This window comes from Eulemur rufifrons, chromosome 17 (genome assembly GCF_041146395.1).
Source record: "Eulemur rufifrons isolate Redbay chromosome 17, OSU_ERuf_1, whole genome shotgun sequence".
NCBI lineage: Eukaryota > Metazoa > Chordata > Mammalia > Primates > Lemuridae > Eulemur > Eulemur rufifrons.
This window is the reverse complement of record NC_090999.1, coordinates 70,982,444-71,003,522: the sequence shown is the minus strand read 5'-3', so window position 1 is coordinate 71,003,522 and position 21,079 is coordinate 70,982,444. Positions and strand designations below refer to the sequence as shown.

Below are 21,079 nucleotides of genomic sequence, written 5' to 3'. Positions count from 1 at the left end.
TGGGCGGATCGTTTGAGCTCAGGAGTTCGAGACCAGCCTGAGCAAGAGCGAGACCCCATCTCTACTAAAAATAGAAAGAAATTATATAGACAGCTAAAAATATATATAGAAAAAATTAGCTGGGCATGGTGGCACATGCCTGTAGTCCCAGCTACTCGGGAGGCTGAGACAGGAGGATCCTTTGAGCTCAGGAGTTTGAGGTTGCTGTGAGCTAGGCTGACGCCACGGCACTCACTCTAGCCTGGGCAACAGGGTGAGACTCTGTCTCAAAAAAATAAATAAATAAATAAAAATAAAAATAAAAAATAAAAAAAAAAGATAATTAGATCACATGCAGGTCTTCAAATAAATGAATATCAATCCTTAGTCCCTGAAAAAAAGGCCCATGTGTATTTTCTAGAGTTTCTGGATGTCAATTTCAAAAGTAATTATTCCCAATAAGTAGAATAAAATACTTTTATTTTCCCAGGACTAAAGGAAAAAAAGAAAACTAGAATGTTATCTGCAACAATGAGTCATCAGCCACTGCAGCTCTACAACATCCAGGTCTTTCCCTGTCTCTGCAGCCCTTCAAAAGGAGAGAACTATCTTTTAATGACACACATAAATCCCTGCACTGCCTGGCTGCAAAGCATAATTAATTCTGGCCTTTTTATGCTTAATGAAACACCTTGCACACATGACAGCAGTAGGTTTGAGCTTTTTGTGTGTACCTAAAATAGGAAAGCCCTAGCAACAACCCAGTTCTACTCAAAACGCTCTGTAAGTCATATTTTTATGGGCTCTGCCATTGTTTCTTCAAAATATATCTCTCATAACAAGTCAGTCAGGCTAAAGAAAACTCACAATCAGCCACCTGTATGAACAGTTTTCTTAACTTTTGAAAATGTGGAATTTTTGTTTTTCAAATTCTTGGCAGTAAACACACATTTCTATTTCTCAACTTGTGGCTGCGATAGAAGGGTATTTAAACAAAGTAATCTCCTAGATGCAGCTGCTCAGTATCATTTCCCTTTATTAGAATAATTTTTCATATTTTAATGCATACTTACATGTCGTATTACAGAGGCTACGACTCCATGGAGAATCTCAAAACGTACATTTTCAAGGTCCATTTCAAACCACAACTAACAATATAGGTAAAATCTTTTAAAAGAAATTTAACTGAACGATTTACTCCTTTTTAAAATAGTCAATTACTCTAACCCTATCTGAAGAGTCTTGAAAGCAAATGCTCACTTGTAAAGAAGTTACCACAGCTGTAAATGCAGGATTTTTGTTTTAACTATGGATTATATGTAGAACAAGTGAATAATAAAATATAGAATTCCTCTCACCTGTTTAGGTGTAACCCCAGGCATGCGAATATCCAATGCAAAATCTGATGAATCAATAGGAATAACTGGTCTGGTGGTACCAAGACAGTCATTGGAAAATGATCTGGTAGTTTCTTTAAACCTTAAAAAGGAAGACAATGTCAATATTCTTGAACATAATGGAATCTAAACTCAACATGAGAAGGGGAAAATAAGGAATTTTATGACCTTAAGTCAAAGATTATTGATTGAGACCCAATGAAAACTCTAAAGATGTGATGACTATATAATGTTTTTAAACATACATAGAATTGCATTTTATAGTCCAAGAACAATATATACCCAATTTGTAAACAAAATATAATCAACATAACCAAGCAGGCTACATTTAAAACTAAATTCAATAAAAACTTATCAAAATATATACTTGTCCCTACTTAATGAAGATACAGTATTAATACATTAGAAATTATCACAGGCATGCCAATTTTCTAATGGCAGAGATATTAACCACAGCCCCGTAAAAATTTCTGTTTAACTATATTGAGTGGCCAGTATAACTAGTCAGAAGCAAAAAAAACAACCACAATCTTGCTAGGAGGCAGAGTTGTACGAGGAGGAAATAAAAAACTGAGATATGAACTACAAATGTACAAGTGCATAAATAATTAATATGGTAATTATGAGGCGTGTGTACACAACTTGGTGTTTCCCTGTGAGCTATTACAGTCCATGATCTGCTTCTCCTCACCACTGATGATGTATCTTGGTATTTTATTCTCTGACCTGTTATAAACAAGAAGGCATTCAAGTCTAAGCGACTATTTCGCAGTTTCTAAAATATCTCCCCAAGAGGGAGTGATCAGGATTGGAAATCACAACTTCTAATTGGAGTTTTGAAAGCCCAGGCAGCTTAGCTCCAATACAGTGGGCTTTTTCTGCCAGGGGGACTTTCACAAGAAGTTCCTGTGCTAAAATTCCGAGTCGTTTCAGCAAAGAGAAGCAACCTCGCATGTCTCGCCAACACTCTGGTTCTCAAGTGATTCCATTTCTAAACAGCATGCACAGAGACCACCCAAACAACAAACACCCACCTCTTAAAGACAGAAAGTGGGCTTCTGAAGCCCAAGCAGCTGCTCTGCAACACGAGGAGGAGAAGCAGCAGGCTGCGAGCGCGGCCAGCCATGTCCAGGGCGCTCCGGCCCCGCCGGGGAGCACCGGGCAGCGCGGCGCGGGGCTGGGGCCGGCGGTCGGGCAGCGGCGCCGCCAGCGGCCGCTAGTTCATGGCCCGGGCGCGGCGGGCGTCCTGCGGCGGCCACACACCATCTGCCTGCGAGGGCGGCGAGCCGGACGGGGCGAGGTGGCTCGGTCACGAGCCGCAGGCAGAGACCCGTGGGAAGGCGGCACTTTGGTCCGGTCCGCGGGCGGAAGCTTTCCTCCCTCCAGAGCTGCTCGCTGGCGCTGCCGCTGGGGCTAGACGTGCGGGCTCCTTATCACTCCGGGATGACAGCGACTGTGAGGGATATCACACAAACCCGCGTCAGTCATCGTTCAGAACCTGCAAAAATAGAAGCAGATAATGGATGACTAACACATTACAGCATTTGTCCTCAGCAAATCCCAGCTGAGGTTCTTTAATACATTAGTAGTTTCGCAGGCTTGCGCCCAAGCCTGGGGAAAATGCTGGGCTGTTGCTCTCCCTCCCCCACGACCAGCCCCCAGGCTTTCACAGACCCCCATAGCATAACCCCTGTTCCGCCTCTTGCTTGCTCTTCCTCCCTCACATCCATTCCCGTTTTCTTTTCCTACTTCTTCCCCCCTTTGTCCCTCACATGCACTGCACTCTCCTGATTTCTTCTCCTTACTTCCTTTATCACTCCCTTCTCTCACCAAAAATGCACTTAATACCTTTGCTAAATGTAAACAAAGTTATTCACACAGATGACAGGCTAAGGCACAAGGAAAAAAAGACCATGACAGGCTAAGACAAAGCACTTGGATACTACAGTAATCACATAGAAAAAGTCTTTGAGAACAAAGGCATGTTTATATATATGCATCACAGAGCTACAGATCTAAGGGGAAAGATACTCCCTGCCCAAAACTCCCAAAGATCATCACAGAAGTAATTGCTGAAGTTTTCAGAATTATTTTAAAACAAACCAAAACTCTACAGCTAATATGATATACATATAATGTAAATGCCCATTTAAAAATCCTGCATCTACTATACAAAATAATAATTTATTACTTATAAGGCATACCTCCCAAAAGATATTCTTTCCTAAATAAAGTGTGAAGATTTATAAGACAATTAGAAACAGTAGGGAGAATCTCAGCTGGCCCCCAAATGAATTTTATCTACAAAGGCTATGATCAAGATCTTTGCATTAACATAAATGAGAGGCCAGGTAGAACTAGTGTAACATCTCAACAGCTTATGAAGAGGAACCAGCTAGGCTAAATTTTAAAATAATCATGTTTTGACTCTACTGTTGTGAACATATTTCAGACTATGTACAAGTCTGCACATTTTAGTCAGAAGGCATTAATTAAAATTGTATCATTCACAATATAAAAATACTATAACTCCAAAGAAAAAAGATTTCTTAAAGTTTTATTTTAATCAGTAATTATAAACATGATTTGGAGAATCTTGAATAAATTCAATGGCTAGATGCATAACAGTAAGAAACACAAATCAGTAAGATCATATAGAAGTACTCCACGATAACACATTCACCTCTAAATTATCCTCTGGAAAACACCAGATAGTGAAGGTAATATTAAAAAAAAAATCCAGAACCAAAAGAAACATACAAACAAAAAAGCACTAACTAACCTTAGATTAAATGAGATTCTTCATGGTCAGAGCTTTCTAGATAGAAGAAACATACCATACACCAAATAGAAATAAAACATGACTTAATGTCCAACAAATTCAAGGATACTGGAGGCTCACCAGCACCCAAGGACCACAGTTAATTTACATAAGCAATGGCATTTTTGAAAGACTGATAATATTTGTTTGAACTTTCTCTCTGGCTTGCTGTTTGAGCTTTTCCGCAACAAAAACCTTCAGCAGCGTCCTTACCCTGTGGGTAAAGGAAAGAACTCCTTATGGGGGAAGAGAAACAATTGGCCTGAAGGCCATGCTATTGCCTTTGCTAAGCAACAAAGTACAGTCCTGTCAAATGACAACACTTAACATTCCCTGAAGTTTTCTCTTTTTAAAACAATATATATGTGAAGAGAGTTTATATTTTACTATTTCATTCAGAACAGGATTCAAGGACAGTCGTTCTTCCAGTTGGCAAAGAGATTTGGTATTATATAAACACTTGAAAACAAATTTAGTATTAAAATTCTCTAACACGAACACACCTTTAAGTACTAGTCTTTGAAAAAAAAAATTTCACTCATCTCTTTGATTTAAAGCCACTCACTTAAAGAAAAGAGAGTTAAAGTTGTGGGTAGAAGCAAAATTGATATTTGTGGCCATGAATAGAACAAAAGGTCTCATAGAAATGAAAGCTAATTATACTTCTTGTTTCTGGATGCCTTATAAGGTAAAGAAAAAATACAAATTATCATATTAAAAAAATGTCTAACCATTTCATTTGTTATTTTAGAATTTCTGATAATGTGGAATATATAATATTCAAAGCTAATCTTATTAGTCTTCTTATTTAATATTTTAAAAATTCAAGATATATTTCCCTGAGAGAATTCCTTCACTCATCCAAAGGAAAAAAAAACAACAACTTAATTTCATAATCTGTACAAAATATCATAATACATATTGGAGATCTATAAATGAATAAAACTAAAAGAGAATATAGTCTATTGGGGGAGATAGAACTTTATACGAGTAACACAAGGTTATGTTTAGAATGTAGTCTTCCTATAGGAGCCCTATAAAAGGGACTCAGGGAATTTTGAGGAAGAAAAGAACCTTCATTTCAAGAGGCAAATAAGAAAAAAGAGAGGGTAAAAGCAGTGTGCAGTGGAAGAGGTGGCTATGGAGTGAGATGATGGAGGACGGTTAGAGTTTCCACCATGGGAGGTGGACGATGACCATTCCAGGTATAGGGAATGGCAGGGGCAAAGGAGCCCAGGTGGGGAACAGCATATGTGTTTGAAAAGCAAGTAATAGAAGTTCTTTCTGCTAGACTCAAGCTGCAGGCCCAGACTGAACTATTTCATTTGCAATACAAAACAAATGTTCTGTTTACATATCCATAAATTCTTCAGATAAGAATGATTTATAGCTTATACCTGTACGGATATTAATTCTAGTAGGACTGTTATTGGATAGTAAGTACAGCCTAGTCCAGAAGGCCACAAAATTAATTTGGGTCTTACAAAATAGGCAGTTCATTCCCTCTAATTTTCCTTTACAAAACAAAAAGATAGGCAAAATTTGTAATTGGCCAAAAAAACAAATAAATATATTAGCCATTTTGGCCATTCATTCATTGATTCATTTATTCAGCAAGAGACTCAGTAGAGCATAGTGGTTATTTGTAAACTGAAGCACAACTGCCTGACTCCTGGCTCCACCATTCACTAGCTGTATGAAACTGGGCAAGTACCCAGCCTCTCTGAGCCTCACCTCAGTTTCTTCATTTGCAAAATTGAAATAATCATACTACCTACCTCATAGGGCTGTTGCCAGGAAAAACTCAATATCCTTAGAACAGTGCCAGGCACATAATAAATGTTCATTATTATTATTGTTGCAACAAATATATATTGAGTGCTGAATGCTATCTGAATGCTGGGGATGTTGATAATCAAGATAGATAAAGTTCCCACTCTTACAGGAACTACTTTCGCCCGGATAAAAAACAAATAAAAGTAACTACCAAATTATAAATTTCATTTTCTTTTAAGGAGAATTTATGCAGCTTCCCTGAATGATTTATGATTAAACTGATTAAAGGATGCATAGCCATTCACATAGCAATCTGACTTCTCGGGATTTTTTGTTGCGCAAAAACTGAACAAAGCACAAATATGTTTATAGGGATATTTACTAGTGTTCATAATAACAAAGAACTGGATGTTTCTAATAACAAAGAACTGCAAGCAATTTAAATGCCCATCAAAAGGAGATTGGTAAAAAAATAAAATAAATGTTTTTATACTTACAAAAACCAGAATACTATGCATCACTTTAAAACAGGACAATATGGCCAAGGGTATATTCTATGACATATTATGTTGTTTTCCTTTTTCATAACTAAAAAAAAATTAAATAATCTTAAACTGACAGAAATGTTGCAAGTACAGTACAAATAACTTTTCTCCAAAACTCATTTGTGAGTAACTAACCTGATGCTTCATCACCCCTGAAGACTTTAGTGTTATTTCTTAAAAATAAGTGCATTCTACTACACAACCTCAATCAAATCATCAAAATAAAATATTCATATTGACACATTACTATCATCTAATCCTTAGGCTTCAAACTTTGCCAATTTCCCAACAATGTCCTTTGAAAGCAAAAAAGTCAGTTCAGAATCAGGCATTGCAAAGAAACTTGTCACGTCTCTAGTCTCTTTCACTTCTGGATAGTTTCTGAGTCTGTCCTTAACTTTTATGTCTTGACTCTACAGGCCAGTTATTTTGAGGAATGCTTCACAATTACTATTTGTTTTATGTTTCATTAGGACCAGATTCAGGTTATGCATCTTGGGCAGGAATATCATGGAAGCAATGCCATGTTCTTCTCACTACATCTGTATTGTTGTTCACTGCTGCATATCAAATTCAAAACTTGGTAGTTGAAAATAATAAAGCATTATCTCACATAGTCCATCAGGAAAAGCTTAGCTGGATGGTGGTCTCAAGCGGTTGCAGTCAAGATGTTGGCCAGGACTGCAGCCATCTGAAGGCTTGACTAGACTAAAAGATTTGCTTGCAAAGTGGTGTGCTAACATGGCTGGCCAGTTGGTGTTGGCTGTTGGCAGGAACAACATGTCTTCACCATGTGGCCCTCTCTCCAGGGCTGCTTGAGTGTCCTCACATCATGGCAACTGGCTTCCTCCAGAGTGAGCAATGTCTTTCGCATACCATCATTTCTCTAACACTCTGTTGGCTACACGAGTCAGAACAAGGGCATGAATACCAGGAGGGGAGGATCACCTTCTTAGAAGCTGTCTACCACAAAATTTTATTAGGATTTTGACAATTTTGACTTGTCTCGTTACTGATGATATTAACTTTGACCACTGTATTAAGGTGGTGTCTTTCTGGTTTTCCACTACACAGTTATTATTTTCCCTCTGTAATTAATATATTTTGGTGGAGAGGTTACTTTTACCTTCATAATGATTCCATTTCTCATCAAACTTTCAATTTATTCATCTATTTATTATATCATAATGAACTCATGGTTTCCTATTTTATTCAATGGGTTTTAATCTGTTGCTAGCTTTATTTATTTATATTACTTCCTTTGCCTAAATTGTCACATCAACTAGTTAGCTTCAGGCTAGCTTTTACGGCATCATCCTTTGAGCACATCCTTGCTTTTTCTCCCTCTCTCCCATCTGGACTCAAAAGCCCACATCAGACTTTCTCTTTGTGCTCTTCATCCATCCCACTTGGCCTTTGTGAACATCCTACACTGGGCTGCCCACGCATGGAAGCCCTCCTCACCCTGCTTGGGCTCTAACACCCCATGCCTGGTCACCAACCCCATCACACACTGATGCCTCCCTACTCAATCTGGGCTCCATTACCACATGCCAGGCCACCCTTCCTGAATGTGTACCCTGCTATGCGCCACATAATGGCTTTAGAACTGAATTGTTCAGAAAGAGAAAAGAAAGACATTAATATTTAAAAAGTAAATTATAGAACAGTATGCACATGTACAGTCTTGTGTTGCATAACAATGGAGATACACCTTGAGAAACGCATCATTAGGTGATAGTGTCCTTGTGCAAACATCATAAAGTGTACTTGCACAAACCTAGATGGTATAGCCTACTACACACCTAGTCTGTATGGTAGCCTATTGCTCCTAGGCTACAAACCTGTATATGAAACTGGGCAAGTACCCAGCCTCTCTGCGCCTCAGTTTCTTCATCTGCAAAATGGAAATAATCATACTACCTACCTCATAGGGCTGTTGCCAGGAAAAACCCAATTAATATCCTTAGAACAGTGCCAGGCACATAATAAATGTTCATTATTATTATTGTTGCAACAAATATATATTGAGTGCATGGGACTATCTGAATGCTGGGGATGTTGATAATCAAGATAGATAAAGTTCCCACTCTTACAGAAACTACTTTCTCCTAGATAAAAACAAATAAAAATAACTACCAAATTATAAATTTGTTATTGTACTGAATACCGTAGGCAATTGTAACACAATGGTAGGTGCTTGTGATGTAACCACAGAAAAAGTCCAGTAAAAATACGGTCCAGTAAAAATAAAATAAAAAATGGTACACCTGTATAGAGCAGGTACCATGAATGGGGCCTGCAGGGCTGAAAGTTGCTCTGAGTGAGTCAGTGAGTGAGTGGTGAGCGAATGTGAAGGTCTAGGACATTACTGTACACTACTATAGTCTTTGCAAACACTGTACACTTAGGCTACACTAAATTTATTTAAAAATTTTTCTTTCTTCAATAATAAATTAACTTTGATACTTTTTACTTTATAAACTTTTAATTTTTTTTTAACTTTTGATTCTTTTGTAATAGCACTTAGCTTAAGAAACAAATGCATTGCACAGCCGTATACAAACATTTTCTTTCTCATATTTTTATTCTATAAGTTTTCTTCACATTTACATTTTTTTTTACTTTTTAAACTTTTTTGTTAAAAACTAAGACAAAGACACACACATTAGCCCAGGCCTGCACAGGGTCAGGATCATCAATATCACTGCCTTCCACCTCCACATCTTCTCCTACTGGAAGGTCTTCAGGGGCAGTAACACACATGGAGCTGTCATTTCCTATGATAGTAGTGCCTTCTTCTGAAATGCCTCCGGAATTACCTGCCTGAGGCTGTTTTATTACAGTACAAGGAGTACGCTGTTTGAAAACGATAGAAAGTATAGTAAATACATAAACTAGTAACATAGTCATTTACTATCAAGTACTAGGTACTGTACATAATTGTATGTGCTATACTTTTACGTGACTGGCAGATCAGTAGGTTTACACTGGCATCACCACAAACACATGAGTAATACATTGGGCTAGGATGTTACTACGGCTACAATGTCACTAGGGGATAAAAATTTTTCAGCTCCATTATAATCCTACGGGACCATCTTCATATATGTGGTCTGACACTGACCAAAACTTTGTTATGGGGCACATGACTGTATTTAAAAATCTTAAGCAACATAACTCAAACTATTGCATTTCCAATGATTTTCTGTAGGGATGGGTAGGATAAAAGGGACTTTCACTTTCTATTTATGTTTCTGTAGTTTTTTAATTTTCACCAGCTTGAATTACTTTTGTAACTAGAAAAAAAAGAGGGATACATACAGTTTTAAATATTTTATGTGGTTCTACAGATTTCAATTTACATTTTAACATCTATGTGAAAGTTAGGTTTTGAAAAAAGAAACAGTCTCCTTTCTTTGCTTAGTAAGAACATTGCAGACTAAATGTTATGGTGGTTACATAGCTGTAAGGCAGGGCTTCTCAAGCTCAGCACTATCATTTGGGGCTGACCAATAGTTGGTTATGAGGGGCAGTCTTGCGTTTACAGGATGTTTAGCAGCACCCTTGGCCTCCACCCACTAGATGCCAGTAGCACCCCCCTCAGTTGTGGCAACCAAAAATGTCTCCAGACATTGCCAAATGTCTCCTGAAGGGCAAAAATCAGCCTGATTAAGAACCACTGTTGTAATGTGGCTCATTAAGATGAAGCTTAATTTATAAATCAAATGCAATGTCATTTCCCTTAAATACATATAATGAGACATAAATGGTTAAAAAAGTGTTTGCAGACATGGAACTTCCAAAGAATGGGAAAATATTATAATAGCACAATCACAAGAGCAAGTAACATTTACTGACTTATATGCCAGACATTGACTTTATGTATATTATTGCACTAAATTTTTATCACTTTGAGATATGGGTTACTATTCCTATTTTACAGATGAGAGATCTAAGGCTTAGAAAAATTAATTAACTTGCTATGGTTACACAGTGGTAGAGCAAAGATTCAAATCCTGACTTGCTAAGTTCAGAATCTCTGTTCTTAATCCAAACTCTTCAACACAAAACAGACCCTCCACATTTATAGCAGATGTTTTCTTCAAGTACAAAAAATAAGCAAATCCTTTGAATACCAGTTTATTGTAAAGTAATAATAACCAACGTTTATTGAGCAATTACTATGTGCCAGCACTGTGCTAAGCAGTTTATATAGATTAGCTCATCTGAATCCTCACAGCAACTCTATTAAATCTGGAGCATTATCATTCCTAGTGTACTGAAGTGGAAACTGGGATACAGAGAGAACTGGTAACATGACCAGGATACACAGCCAGGATATAAGCACAGGCAACCTAACCACACAGGTCAAGCTCTTAACTACTCAGCTATACAATGTAACCTATTCTTTCTGTCCATTCCTGTACTGGGAAGCATTTCCTTTACAAGCTTACAAATATTACTCATTTAGCTATCACAGAAGGGAACACAAATCAAAGGTCTATGCCCCCTATGGTTCAGATCTGGTCCAAAAGTAGATTTTTTTTTTTTTTTTTTCTTTTTGGCTTGCAAGGATTTTTCCCAAGTCCTCCCCCAAATCTGAGTTCTGAGTTACATTTCAAAGTGAAAGATTTCACATAAAACCCAGATTTCCAGTAACTCTAAAAGAGCCATAAAACTTGGCCTCACTGGACTCACATTTCCACATGGCGACAATTAGCTGAGCCAAGTGCTGTCTCCATTTTTGATGTGGCCGGCAATGTGCAGACTGACACAGTCCCCACCGCTCCCTCTCTGCTCCCAGACCCCGAGGCCAAGAGCAGTTGTTTTATCTGCTACTGGGCTCAGAGGTGCAGTTTTTGTTTGCTCATTTCTCTGTTGCTTTTTGTTTTTTTAATACCTAGCCAGCTTTTCTCATTAACATTACCAGCTGGTACCTTAAAATCATTCGTGTTGTGATCACTGAGGTACACCCTTTCTTTATGTAGGAAGGTAAACCTCACCCTCTGTGCAACACAGGGTTTGCCACACTTAGATAAAATAAGTTGTTGATTTTTTTTTTAAGGTTCTCTTCATTAGCAAGACACCAAACTGAATGGCATCTTCTGCGTGTGGATTTATTTGAGCCTCCACAGCCAATTTGAAATATCCTTTCCTTGCAAGTCAAAATTGGCTGGGTATCTATTAGAATATATATGCTTAAGAAATCTCAGGGGTGCCATTCAGCATATGATTCTACTGCAATAATAACTTGCCAACAGTAACAAATTTTATTTTATTTTTTTGGTTTCCATGATCAGTACCAGACAGACGCCCTTTAAATATGTCCATTAGTCATCAAATCGCTCGGCCTGTAAATACTTCCATGGGGAAAATAACAAGAGACATAATTCTTAATTAAATTTCTCAGCTTTGACTAATACAAATGTTACTTCCTAACACATGTATCAAATTCAATGCTAGCATATTTTACTGTAAGATAAAACAGATCCTTGTGTTCCGAATAGCACACATCTATTTGCTCTAAAGACCACACTGGCAAGTTCTCAAGAGACTAGTGAACTGCACAGGAAAAACATTAACTGTTACTGATGATGTCAGAGAGGAAGAACAGCTCCTTTGTATCCTACTCATTTGCCCACCAGGTATCTTATTTATTTATAAGCTCAGAATGTCACATAAAATTTAGTCTCAGAAGGAGAGCACAAAACAGTTTTGCAGCCATAACTGTCTTTCTCCTAAAACATTCTTCTGGAGTAGGGGGAAAGGTCTGCAGCCTTGTTTTGCAGAGCAATTTAGAGAGGCGGAGAGAGAGCCCCCAGTGATTCTGGCCTAACTCTTGGAACAAGTGAGCGAGGAGAACCTAGACTTATGGACCATGTCCCTCCTGTGCCACTTCAGAATTTAATAAACTCTCTTCTTCCTCTTCAGTAGAGTTTTTGAGGAGCTAGGGTGCAAGTAATACCAAAGACTTGACTACATGTCAAATGTCAGATTTGTATTTTTCAATAAAGTGCAAATCACTAAATGACCCACTGACTTAGGTATTGAAAGATCTTTTGCATTAACGCTTTGTACTGCTTTCTTTATGGGTCTCTGTGGTAGCAGTTTCTTCTATTTTTAAAAGGAAGTTGGCTTCAATGGATGTGGTCTGAAGGTGGGGATCTGCCTTTCCTTCTGTTTTTCTTGCAATCAATTAACAGATTTTTCATGATATGTTTATGATATTTTTTCCTACGTATGATTCCACATCCTTAGGCATAGTTATTCCCGAAGCATTTTAATATATATTTTGTTAAATGCCTTCCAATGACTTCCTATTATAAAAGTTTTGTTGTCCTTTTCTTCAAGCCACTCAGCTGTTATTATAGTACTTAAAGTGAAATCTATAATCATATAATACTCTAATTGAAAAACTTATGGAAATTTTTCTTAAAGATTATGAAAGAATGTCAAAACATTCTCTCATTTATATAATCCTGCTCCATTGGGTTTAGAGTAACTTAGAGGAATTCTGCAAAATATACACTACACACTGCACCCTCAATCCACTCCAACTATATAATTTGAAAGTCATTAACAAAAGAACACAGTTGCTTAAAAAACATTTTAATGTCCTTTACTTTCGGGTAAAGAACCTACAGTAAAATTTAGCTTAATCATAAGATGACCATTTGAATTTTTAAACACGCAATTCACCATTGAAGCACAATGTACTGAAATAGCTTATATGAAGATATTTTAATTTCTAGTTTACAGCAATGATAGTTTTCTTTGATCAGTGTCCTCAAACTCCCCATGAACTATCAATGAGGAGCTTCATGATTTTCTTCTGGCTAAAAATGATCAAAGCATTCTTGTGTTTGTTGGAACGCTTTGAGGCTGCTGCACAAACAGGTGGCGAGTTTATTTCATTGCTATTAAACTGTTTCTCGCTGTCTTGAGCCTAAGAAGAAGTGGTTTATTTTAACAAGGTGCTTACAGAATGGCTTGTTCTTTCCCAATTTTTAATCATCTTTACAAGGTTTCCCATAGTGATTTGCAATACACCCTGGAAATGAAAATGAGAGCTGAAAAAAGATGTGGCCCGTGGTCCTCCGGGCCCTAGAGACACACCAGCTGTAGTCCCAGGAGTATCATTCTAAGGAAGTGAGGCCCAAGCACACCCAGTTGATCTTATGGGCCTTCTCTCTCCATTACTAAAGCTACCTGCCCTAACCTTGAGTTATATCATAACTAAAAGTGGAGTTTTTAAATCACAGAAAAATGTGAAATAGCCTGTGTGTATCAATGTTAACCAAAATACAGAGAGCCCCAGGCAGAAGTGTTTTCCATCTCTGAAGTATAAAAATCTCTTTTTAAAATCAGGACATTTCATGGACCTATACATTATAATGATGACATTAGTAATTAAAATAATATATAACAATTTCTGAGTATTTGCTATATGCCTGGCAGCATTTTAAGTACTTTTCATGTATAATTCCATTTAATTCTCACAACATCCTATGAGCTATAGTCTAGCATTATCCACATGTTACAGATAAGGAAATAGAGGAGAGATTAAGGAGTGTGTTTGACATGATGTTGCCAGAAGTGGTGGGGCAGGGACTTCAAAGGCAGGATATTTTAATGGCCAGCTACACAGGATAGACGCTGTACTCTGGTATTTATTAGGAAAATACAGAAAGGCTAACTAAACTATTATGGACTCAGTCATGCTTTTAATGAATTTCTATTTGATACCACACATAATTAAAACCAATAGAACACATAGGTGTGAAAAGTGTTATTTGTTTCACATCCCATGATACTCGCTTCCTGCCAGTGACTTGGGCTCCACCTCAAATCCCCTCCTCCAGCGGATTCTGAGCCAACAGGTGAAAAACACCGGTGTGAAATGGAGGGTGTAGACTAGCCATTGCTCAGAAATCATGGATCTAAGTGATTGGCTTAACATTTCTAAAGTTCGGCTCCCCCTGTTTAAATAGGGGTATTGATACGTGCTCTACCAAAGGGCTATTGTGAGAAACAAAACAGTCTGAGCATATTCTGAAAAGAGTAAAGCATCAGAGAGGTCATGAGATGTTATTAGTCTTTCAGGTTAAAGCTTTATCAATGGATAAAATATAAAATCTTTCTTTTATTTTTCTAATTTTGTACTGTTCATTCTCAACCTATTTATATCTCATCTTTAACATTTCAGAGTACTAGAACATCTTCAGATGGCAGGCACTTTACGGTTATCATTGAAGGATCAGGAAAAAAGCAAAGCTAGAAAACTCAGATTCAAATATTCTTCCTAACGCTAAAAATAAGAACAAAAGCAGTAACTCTATCATTCAGCAAAAATATAACTGAAATCTCCACCTAAATCATTTGAAATGTGCTCCACTAATCAGGAATAACAATTTATATTCCAAGGGGATTACCAATGTTATGTCAAGATTATTAGGAAACATTTATTGGGCACTGGCACTGACAGATACTATATGTCTTAGCCTCAAGTTTGTGTTGCATGACTTGAAGAAACTCTCTATAGGCAGTCTCGCAGAACCAAGAGCCCACAGAAATCAGCAGTGGTGGTAAATAATACACATTTACATTCCAAAAACAGTTAGCTATTTCTGGAACAAATGGGGGCTAAATGAGACAAACTGATTCTCAGTAATACTTGCTTATCTCAGAGGAGTATGGATGAGAAGTGTAACTTATTGTTGCCAACACAGTTTAGAAGATCAAATGTACTGTATGACTACTAAGTGCTATAGAAATACTAAATGCTATGTGAGTAATCAAGTTTACTACCATTCACTTGATTCTATTGAATTTAATATTTATTCCTAAGTAGAAGGACCATGTGAATTACCTTGCTGGAAGGTGGTTCTTTTGAAATGGAATTTTAAAAGTCAGTATATACAATAATTCTTGTTTTATTTTAAAATTTGCTTCCCATTATGATTCATATGACTTTCTATTTTCATAAAGTTATAGCCCTTAGTGAAGAAATCATACATATTAAAGAAACCTTCTTTGATCATGATACAACTAACTCATAACAATATGTAACTCTTGATAAAGTAAACAATGTCCTACCAAGTATCTTACCCTAGGACTGTTATCTCATTTGAAAGGGAATATTACTAAAGATTTGGGAAAAAAAAGAAACAAAATAGAAAAAAATAGAACCTTCTGCTTTTATACATACTATTCATAAAAATACAAAATTTATAAATTTAGTAGAGATCATATATGTTGGTACTTAGAATACATTAAAGTCATTGTCAAAACTTTTAAAATTCCATTTACAAAATAAAACTATAAAATAATCAGTGGTGCCCACAATCTTTCCAGAGGTATATCAGAATGTACTTAAAAGAAGCTAACCATTTTATCTTTCAATATGATTTTCAGGAAAATGTATGTCTGTATCAATGCATTCAAAATTAATGCTCCGAGCTTGACCCACCAGTCATTTCCAACACCATAATGGCTGGTGCAGATGACTGCATCACCGACTCAGGGATTAATACCATACTGGTTATACATCTAGGAAAATATGAATATACTTCCTGATTACCATTCTTTTTGGCATGTTGGAATTTGTGTTTTATCTCATGATATCTTCATCTGTGATTAAACAGAAAAGGTAAGTTGAATGACAGAGATGAAAAAATGATATTATTATATATGAGTGGAGTTAATTCAAATGTAGTGGGAAAATAAACTTTCAATTATTTGATCAATGAAAACAAAGTTAAGAAAAAACAGAAAGGTAAAATTTCTTCCTCCATAAATATAAAATAACGCTAATATGTGCTGTATTTTCTTGAACTTAAAGCCACAGTTTTTTTTTTTTGTTTTTTTTTTTTGTGACAGAGTCTCACTCTGTTGCCCAGGCTAGAGTGCCATGGTGTCAGCCTAGCTCACAGCAACCTCAAACTCCTGGGCTCAAGCGATCCTTCTGCCTCAGCCTTCCGAGTAGCTGGGACTACAGGCTGGGACTACAGGCATGGACCACCATACCAGGCTAATTTTTTGTATGTATAATTTTAGTTGTCCAGCTAATTTCTTTCTATTTTTTTAGTAGAGATGGGGTCTCACTCTTGCTCAGGCTGGTCTCGAACTCCTGAGCTCAAACAATCCACCCGTCTCAGCCTCCCAGAGTGCTAGGATTACAGGTGTGAGCCACCGTGCCCGGTCCACAGAGTTGTTTTAAGATAATAAAACAATACTATTTTCATTCTGAATTAGCCAAATTAATGTTAAGATGGCCTAACTTTTTCTTCTTCCTAAAACTTTGTAATTGTCTCCTTATCTTTTCACAAAATATCAAAAATTTGCTTGCTATCAAAGAGGTCAACATCTTTTATCAGTAAGTTTTCTCTTAACCAAATGCTAATTTTAAAATCAGAAAAATGAATGAATTAAGCAGTATTAATTATTTGCTTAAAAGAGAACAAAACTTATGATAAATTTTCCCTTTCATTTTGATATTTAAATCACTATTGGTATTACATTGTAAGGAGATAAAAGTTCATTAAGGCTGCCTTTGTTATGTAAAACAAAACACACTAGAGGGAAAATTCTTTATTGAGTTACAATTATCCTCCAAGGATATAGCAAATGAGATATTGTTAAAATATTTAAGTTTAACTATGCAACATGTTCCAATACATAATCAAAACACATGTACACGACCTAAGCATTTCACTCATACTCCAGAACATTTTGTACTTAAATTTTTCTCCTAAGGAGAAAGCCAACATTAATACAAATACAGAAAATTCTAGAGGGAAGCAATCACGACTTTATGCAATAATTTTAGAAAATAGTATTTTCTAAACTCATTGGAAAGTGCATCTGCTTACTGAGCAGGGTACTCCCCACAGTCAGTTTCAGGTTCTTCCGCATTCCTGCTGCTCCAGCAAATTCAGTCAACATATTACTCTGCTTTTGCTTTCCCAAAATGGAACCTGCTAATTTGAGTTTCCTGTCCCCTAATATTTGCCCCACCAATTAATTAATTTTAATTTGAAACCTAATAGTAGTCAATAGCTACTGCTGCTCTTCTTTCTACCTCTACATTTCTTTTCCGTATACTCTTCATATCAGTTTCCCAAATATCTGATTTTCTATAGGGTGTTGCATGTGCCATAAGGAGACATACCTCAGTTCCCCACAACGTTGTAGCCTGAGGTCCAGCTGGGTAGGGAAGTCAAGAGGACTGTCTGCCAAGTGGCTATGTGACTTCCTTTAGCCAATCAGAGGGACAGAAGCAAATTGTGTCCAAGCTGGAGTTATAAAAATTATTTCATAATTCACCACACTCTCCTCTCTACCGATGATCAGTGATGCTCAAAGGAAGGCTGCTCTGTTAGCCTGAACCCCTTAAAAAGGTGGAAGGTAAGTGAAGGAACAGCCCCTTGAAGGGGACTTGAATTTAGAAATTACCCAAATATTTACGACGAAAGTATATTAAAGCAGAAGAACCAGATAACTCTAATGAGCAATTTATTTCCTGACTACTCAGCAGGATAGGGGTTTACGAAGAAGTTTATATTAGTTACAAAGAAGAAGGGTGTGAATTTCCATACATTCACCCATGCCTTCCTCTACCCCACACACTATGTTTGCTAAGCCCTTTTATACATCTCCAGTTCAGAAAAAAGCTCTTTTCTCTCTTTTTAATCGAGTGAGCATAGAGCTTCATCCTGCCCATTCCACGTTATATCCCTGCACCCAGCACACAATAACACATTGACACACTTAATAAATGTTAAGCGAATGAATGGGAACAAGGAACACAAAGAAATACATCACACAGTTCTTCAGGACCTCAAGGTAGAGTGTGAGAAAAATGATAAATACCAAATTCGGATATATATCAAGTTTTGAAATAGGAAATATACATTCTTTAAATGATTTTTAAAAATCAGAGTAGTATATACACCATAGTTAAAAGTCAAATAGTATTAAAAAATTAAACTGAAAACAGCAGTCCTCTGCCCAGCTACCCTAAATCCTGACCCTCAGATGCAAACCTTTTCCATTCTTTTAGCAGTCTGTTCTGGTATTTACCTTCATTTTCCCAAACGTGTTGATAGTCTGATTTTTCCAGTCACAGTTTCATTCATTATCTATTGATTTGCTTTCCAGTAGACTCAATGTTACAATTTTTGTTCAATCAATATTTAAATTGTTAAAGCTATATAAAAATTGTTCTCTACTGAGCCAAGTAGTGTCCCACGATGTTACCTTCTCTTCGGCACCTTTTTCTTTTTACTAGAGTTTAGGAACGAGGGCATGGCTCCTGAACCATGTTTGGAATATCTTTATTTTTGCTTCATCTTTGATTGTGTTTGGCTGGATAGAGAATTATAAGATGACAATCAATTCAATTAAGAATTGCAAGGGTATTGCTCCTTTATCTTATTACTCATAATCCTGTTATTGAAAGTTCAGGTGCTATTCTGATTTTCATAATTTATTTGTGTTATCTCTTAATATTTCTCTCTCTCTCTCTCTCCATTCTCTGGAAGCTTTTAAAATTTTCTCTTTGGTCTTCTGTTGTGAATGTTTATTGATGTGCCCTTATGTGGGTCTTTTCTCATTCATCTCGCTAAGCCATTTCAATCTGAAGACTTACATTGATATTGATAAATATTCTTATATATTCTTTGATAATTTTTTTCTTTATTTATCGCTATTATCTTCTTTAGAACTCCTATATTTGGATGTTGGACCTGCTATAATGATCCTCCAAATTTCCTACCATTTTCTTTCCATTGTTCTCTTTATTTCATTTTCATCCTTCTTTCCTAGAGATTCCTTCAAATGGAGAAAGAGAACATATTTGGTAATTCAAAAAAATTTTACACTGTTCTTCTCTTTAGGCATACCCTTCCTTCTGACACCCATAGAGGAAAATCATTCTATATAGTCTGAAAATCCCAGCATGAAACAAGAGGTTTGTCAAGAGGATCATGCAGATTGTTTGAAATAGGCCCCTCAAAAACCAGTATTTTTCATTGGCAATAATCAATACAATTTTCACCATGTTCTTATTCATCCTATGATAGAACTGGTGTTTCGTAAGATAAATTCTCAAAACAGGGCATTATGGAAGAACTTGTAGGATATAGTACGTGTTTAAAGAGAAAACTTCGTAATTCTCTGACGAATTTCAGTTTTGAGTTTCTTTAGGATATTTCCACCTAAATAAGTTTTCCTAGAAAATTTTGCCCCTTATCATCTAAAGCACTCTCACTGGAATAGTCTTGGGAAGTAGTTAGAGAATTGAGTGATATTAACCTAAATGTAATTTTACTATCTTTAGCTCACTCAAGTAGATAAATATTCATAGCACAAGGAATAAAAAAAATCTAATTTTCTTTTAAATTTTATTGCAAAATTTTCTTCCCAAATAAAGAATTGAATCCACTACACAAAGCAAAACAGATTCTATAATGATCCTAGTGAGATCATGCCCATTCAAAAGACTGAAGTCGTCTTCTTACTTGGCACAGAAACCTTGAGAGGGAAAACAAGCTGAGAATTTGGAGAAGAGTTTCTTAACACGAGGCTGCACCCTAAAATCCAAGTACCTTAGACCCTTTGAATGAAGGATAGTAAAAATGAGTGCTTAGGAGTCAGTAAAATGGTACTTGAGAGAAAGAGAAAGGATCATCTACTTTTGAGTGGTAGAATCAGAGCAGGAGGACCAATCACACCTTCTCAGCCTGGAAAGGTGTGACCCATGTAAGGTATGACCCTATTCACCAGCTGCAGCTAATTGGCCACTTGACTTAACTGGGCCCCTCCAAATATCTCTCCCTGGTAATTTGAAATTGGGAAAAGGAGATCTTAGTTGAGTTGAAAATTCAGGTAGAGTCAGGGCCAAATTGACATCAGGGTAAGCCAAAGCCATGAGCAAGGTGAAGTGACAGAACAGTAGAGAAGTCAGAACACCACTTTGCAGATGAAAAGAGAAGAAGGGAACAGGCACAGAGAGAAAAGAGCTAGAGACCAGGCAACATCATGAGAGGAAGTGAGCAACGTTGGTTCTTGACTGTCCTCTTCTATCCCCAAAGTCTGACCTATGTTTGCTGCCCTACCCTGGGATGTCCATGAAGTGGCCTGCTCTTTCATTTATATAAACACTTTTGTTTGTGGGTTTCTACTCCTTGAAGCCTAACAACCTTGACTGGGACAGGCACCTTCAAGGAGGAAGAGGTATCTCACCTGAGCACCCCAGCTGGTAGTGGAGAAAAAGCATCCCCAATAGAGGAAACAGCCTATCGGTCAGCCTTGAGACAGTAGAGAGCAAGCTGAGCTCTAAAAACAAGTAGTTAAGTACAACTAGAGCACAAGGAACACTGGAAGTGGGTAGGGATGGGAAATAAGGCAGGAGAGAAGGACAGGAGTCCATGCAGAAAGGACCTCATGATCTATGCCTAGCTATTTAATCTTCGTGCAGCAGATGTGTGTTTTAGATCATTTTGGCAGCGATGTGGAGGCTGAAGTGGAGGTTGGGGACAATACTCTCACTGCAGGAG

The 21,079-nt window shown here is 37.0% G+C and overlaps 1 protein-coding gene across 13 annotated transcripts in view; it reads right to left on the bottom strand.

The window, feature by feature from the left end:
* The window catches only part of PAM (peptidylglycine alpha-amidating monooxygenase), a 263,682-nt gene that overhangs the window by 154,330 nt on the left and 88,273 nt on the right, over positions 1–21,079 (bottom strand). For all 13 annotated transcript variants that reach the window (XM_069492649.1, XM_069492648.1, XM_069492651.1 and 10 more), the window contains 2 exons: positions 2,411–2,874; positions 1,338–1,458 (listed from right to left, as the gene is read on the bottom strand). In XM_069492649.1, the coding sequence (XP_069348750.1) occupies positions 1,338–1,458; positions 2,411–2,502 (213 nt within the window). In that variant the 5' untranslated portion in view covers positions 2,503–2,874. The remainder of the gene's footprint in view (positions 1–1,337; positions 1,459–2,410; positions 2,875–21,079) is intronic.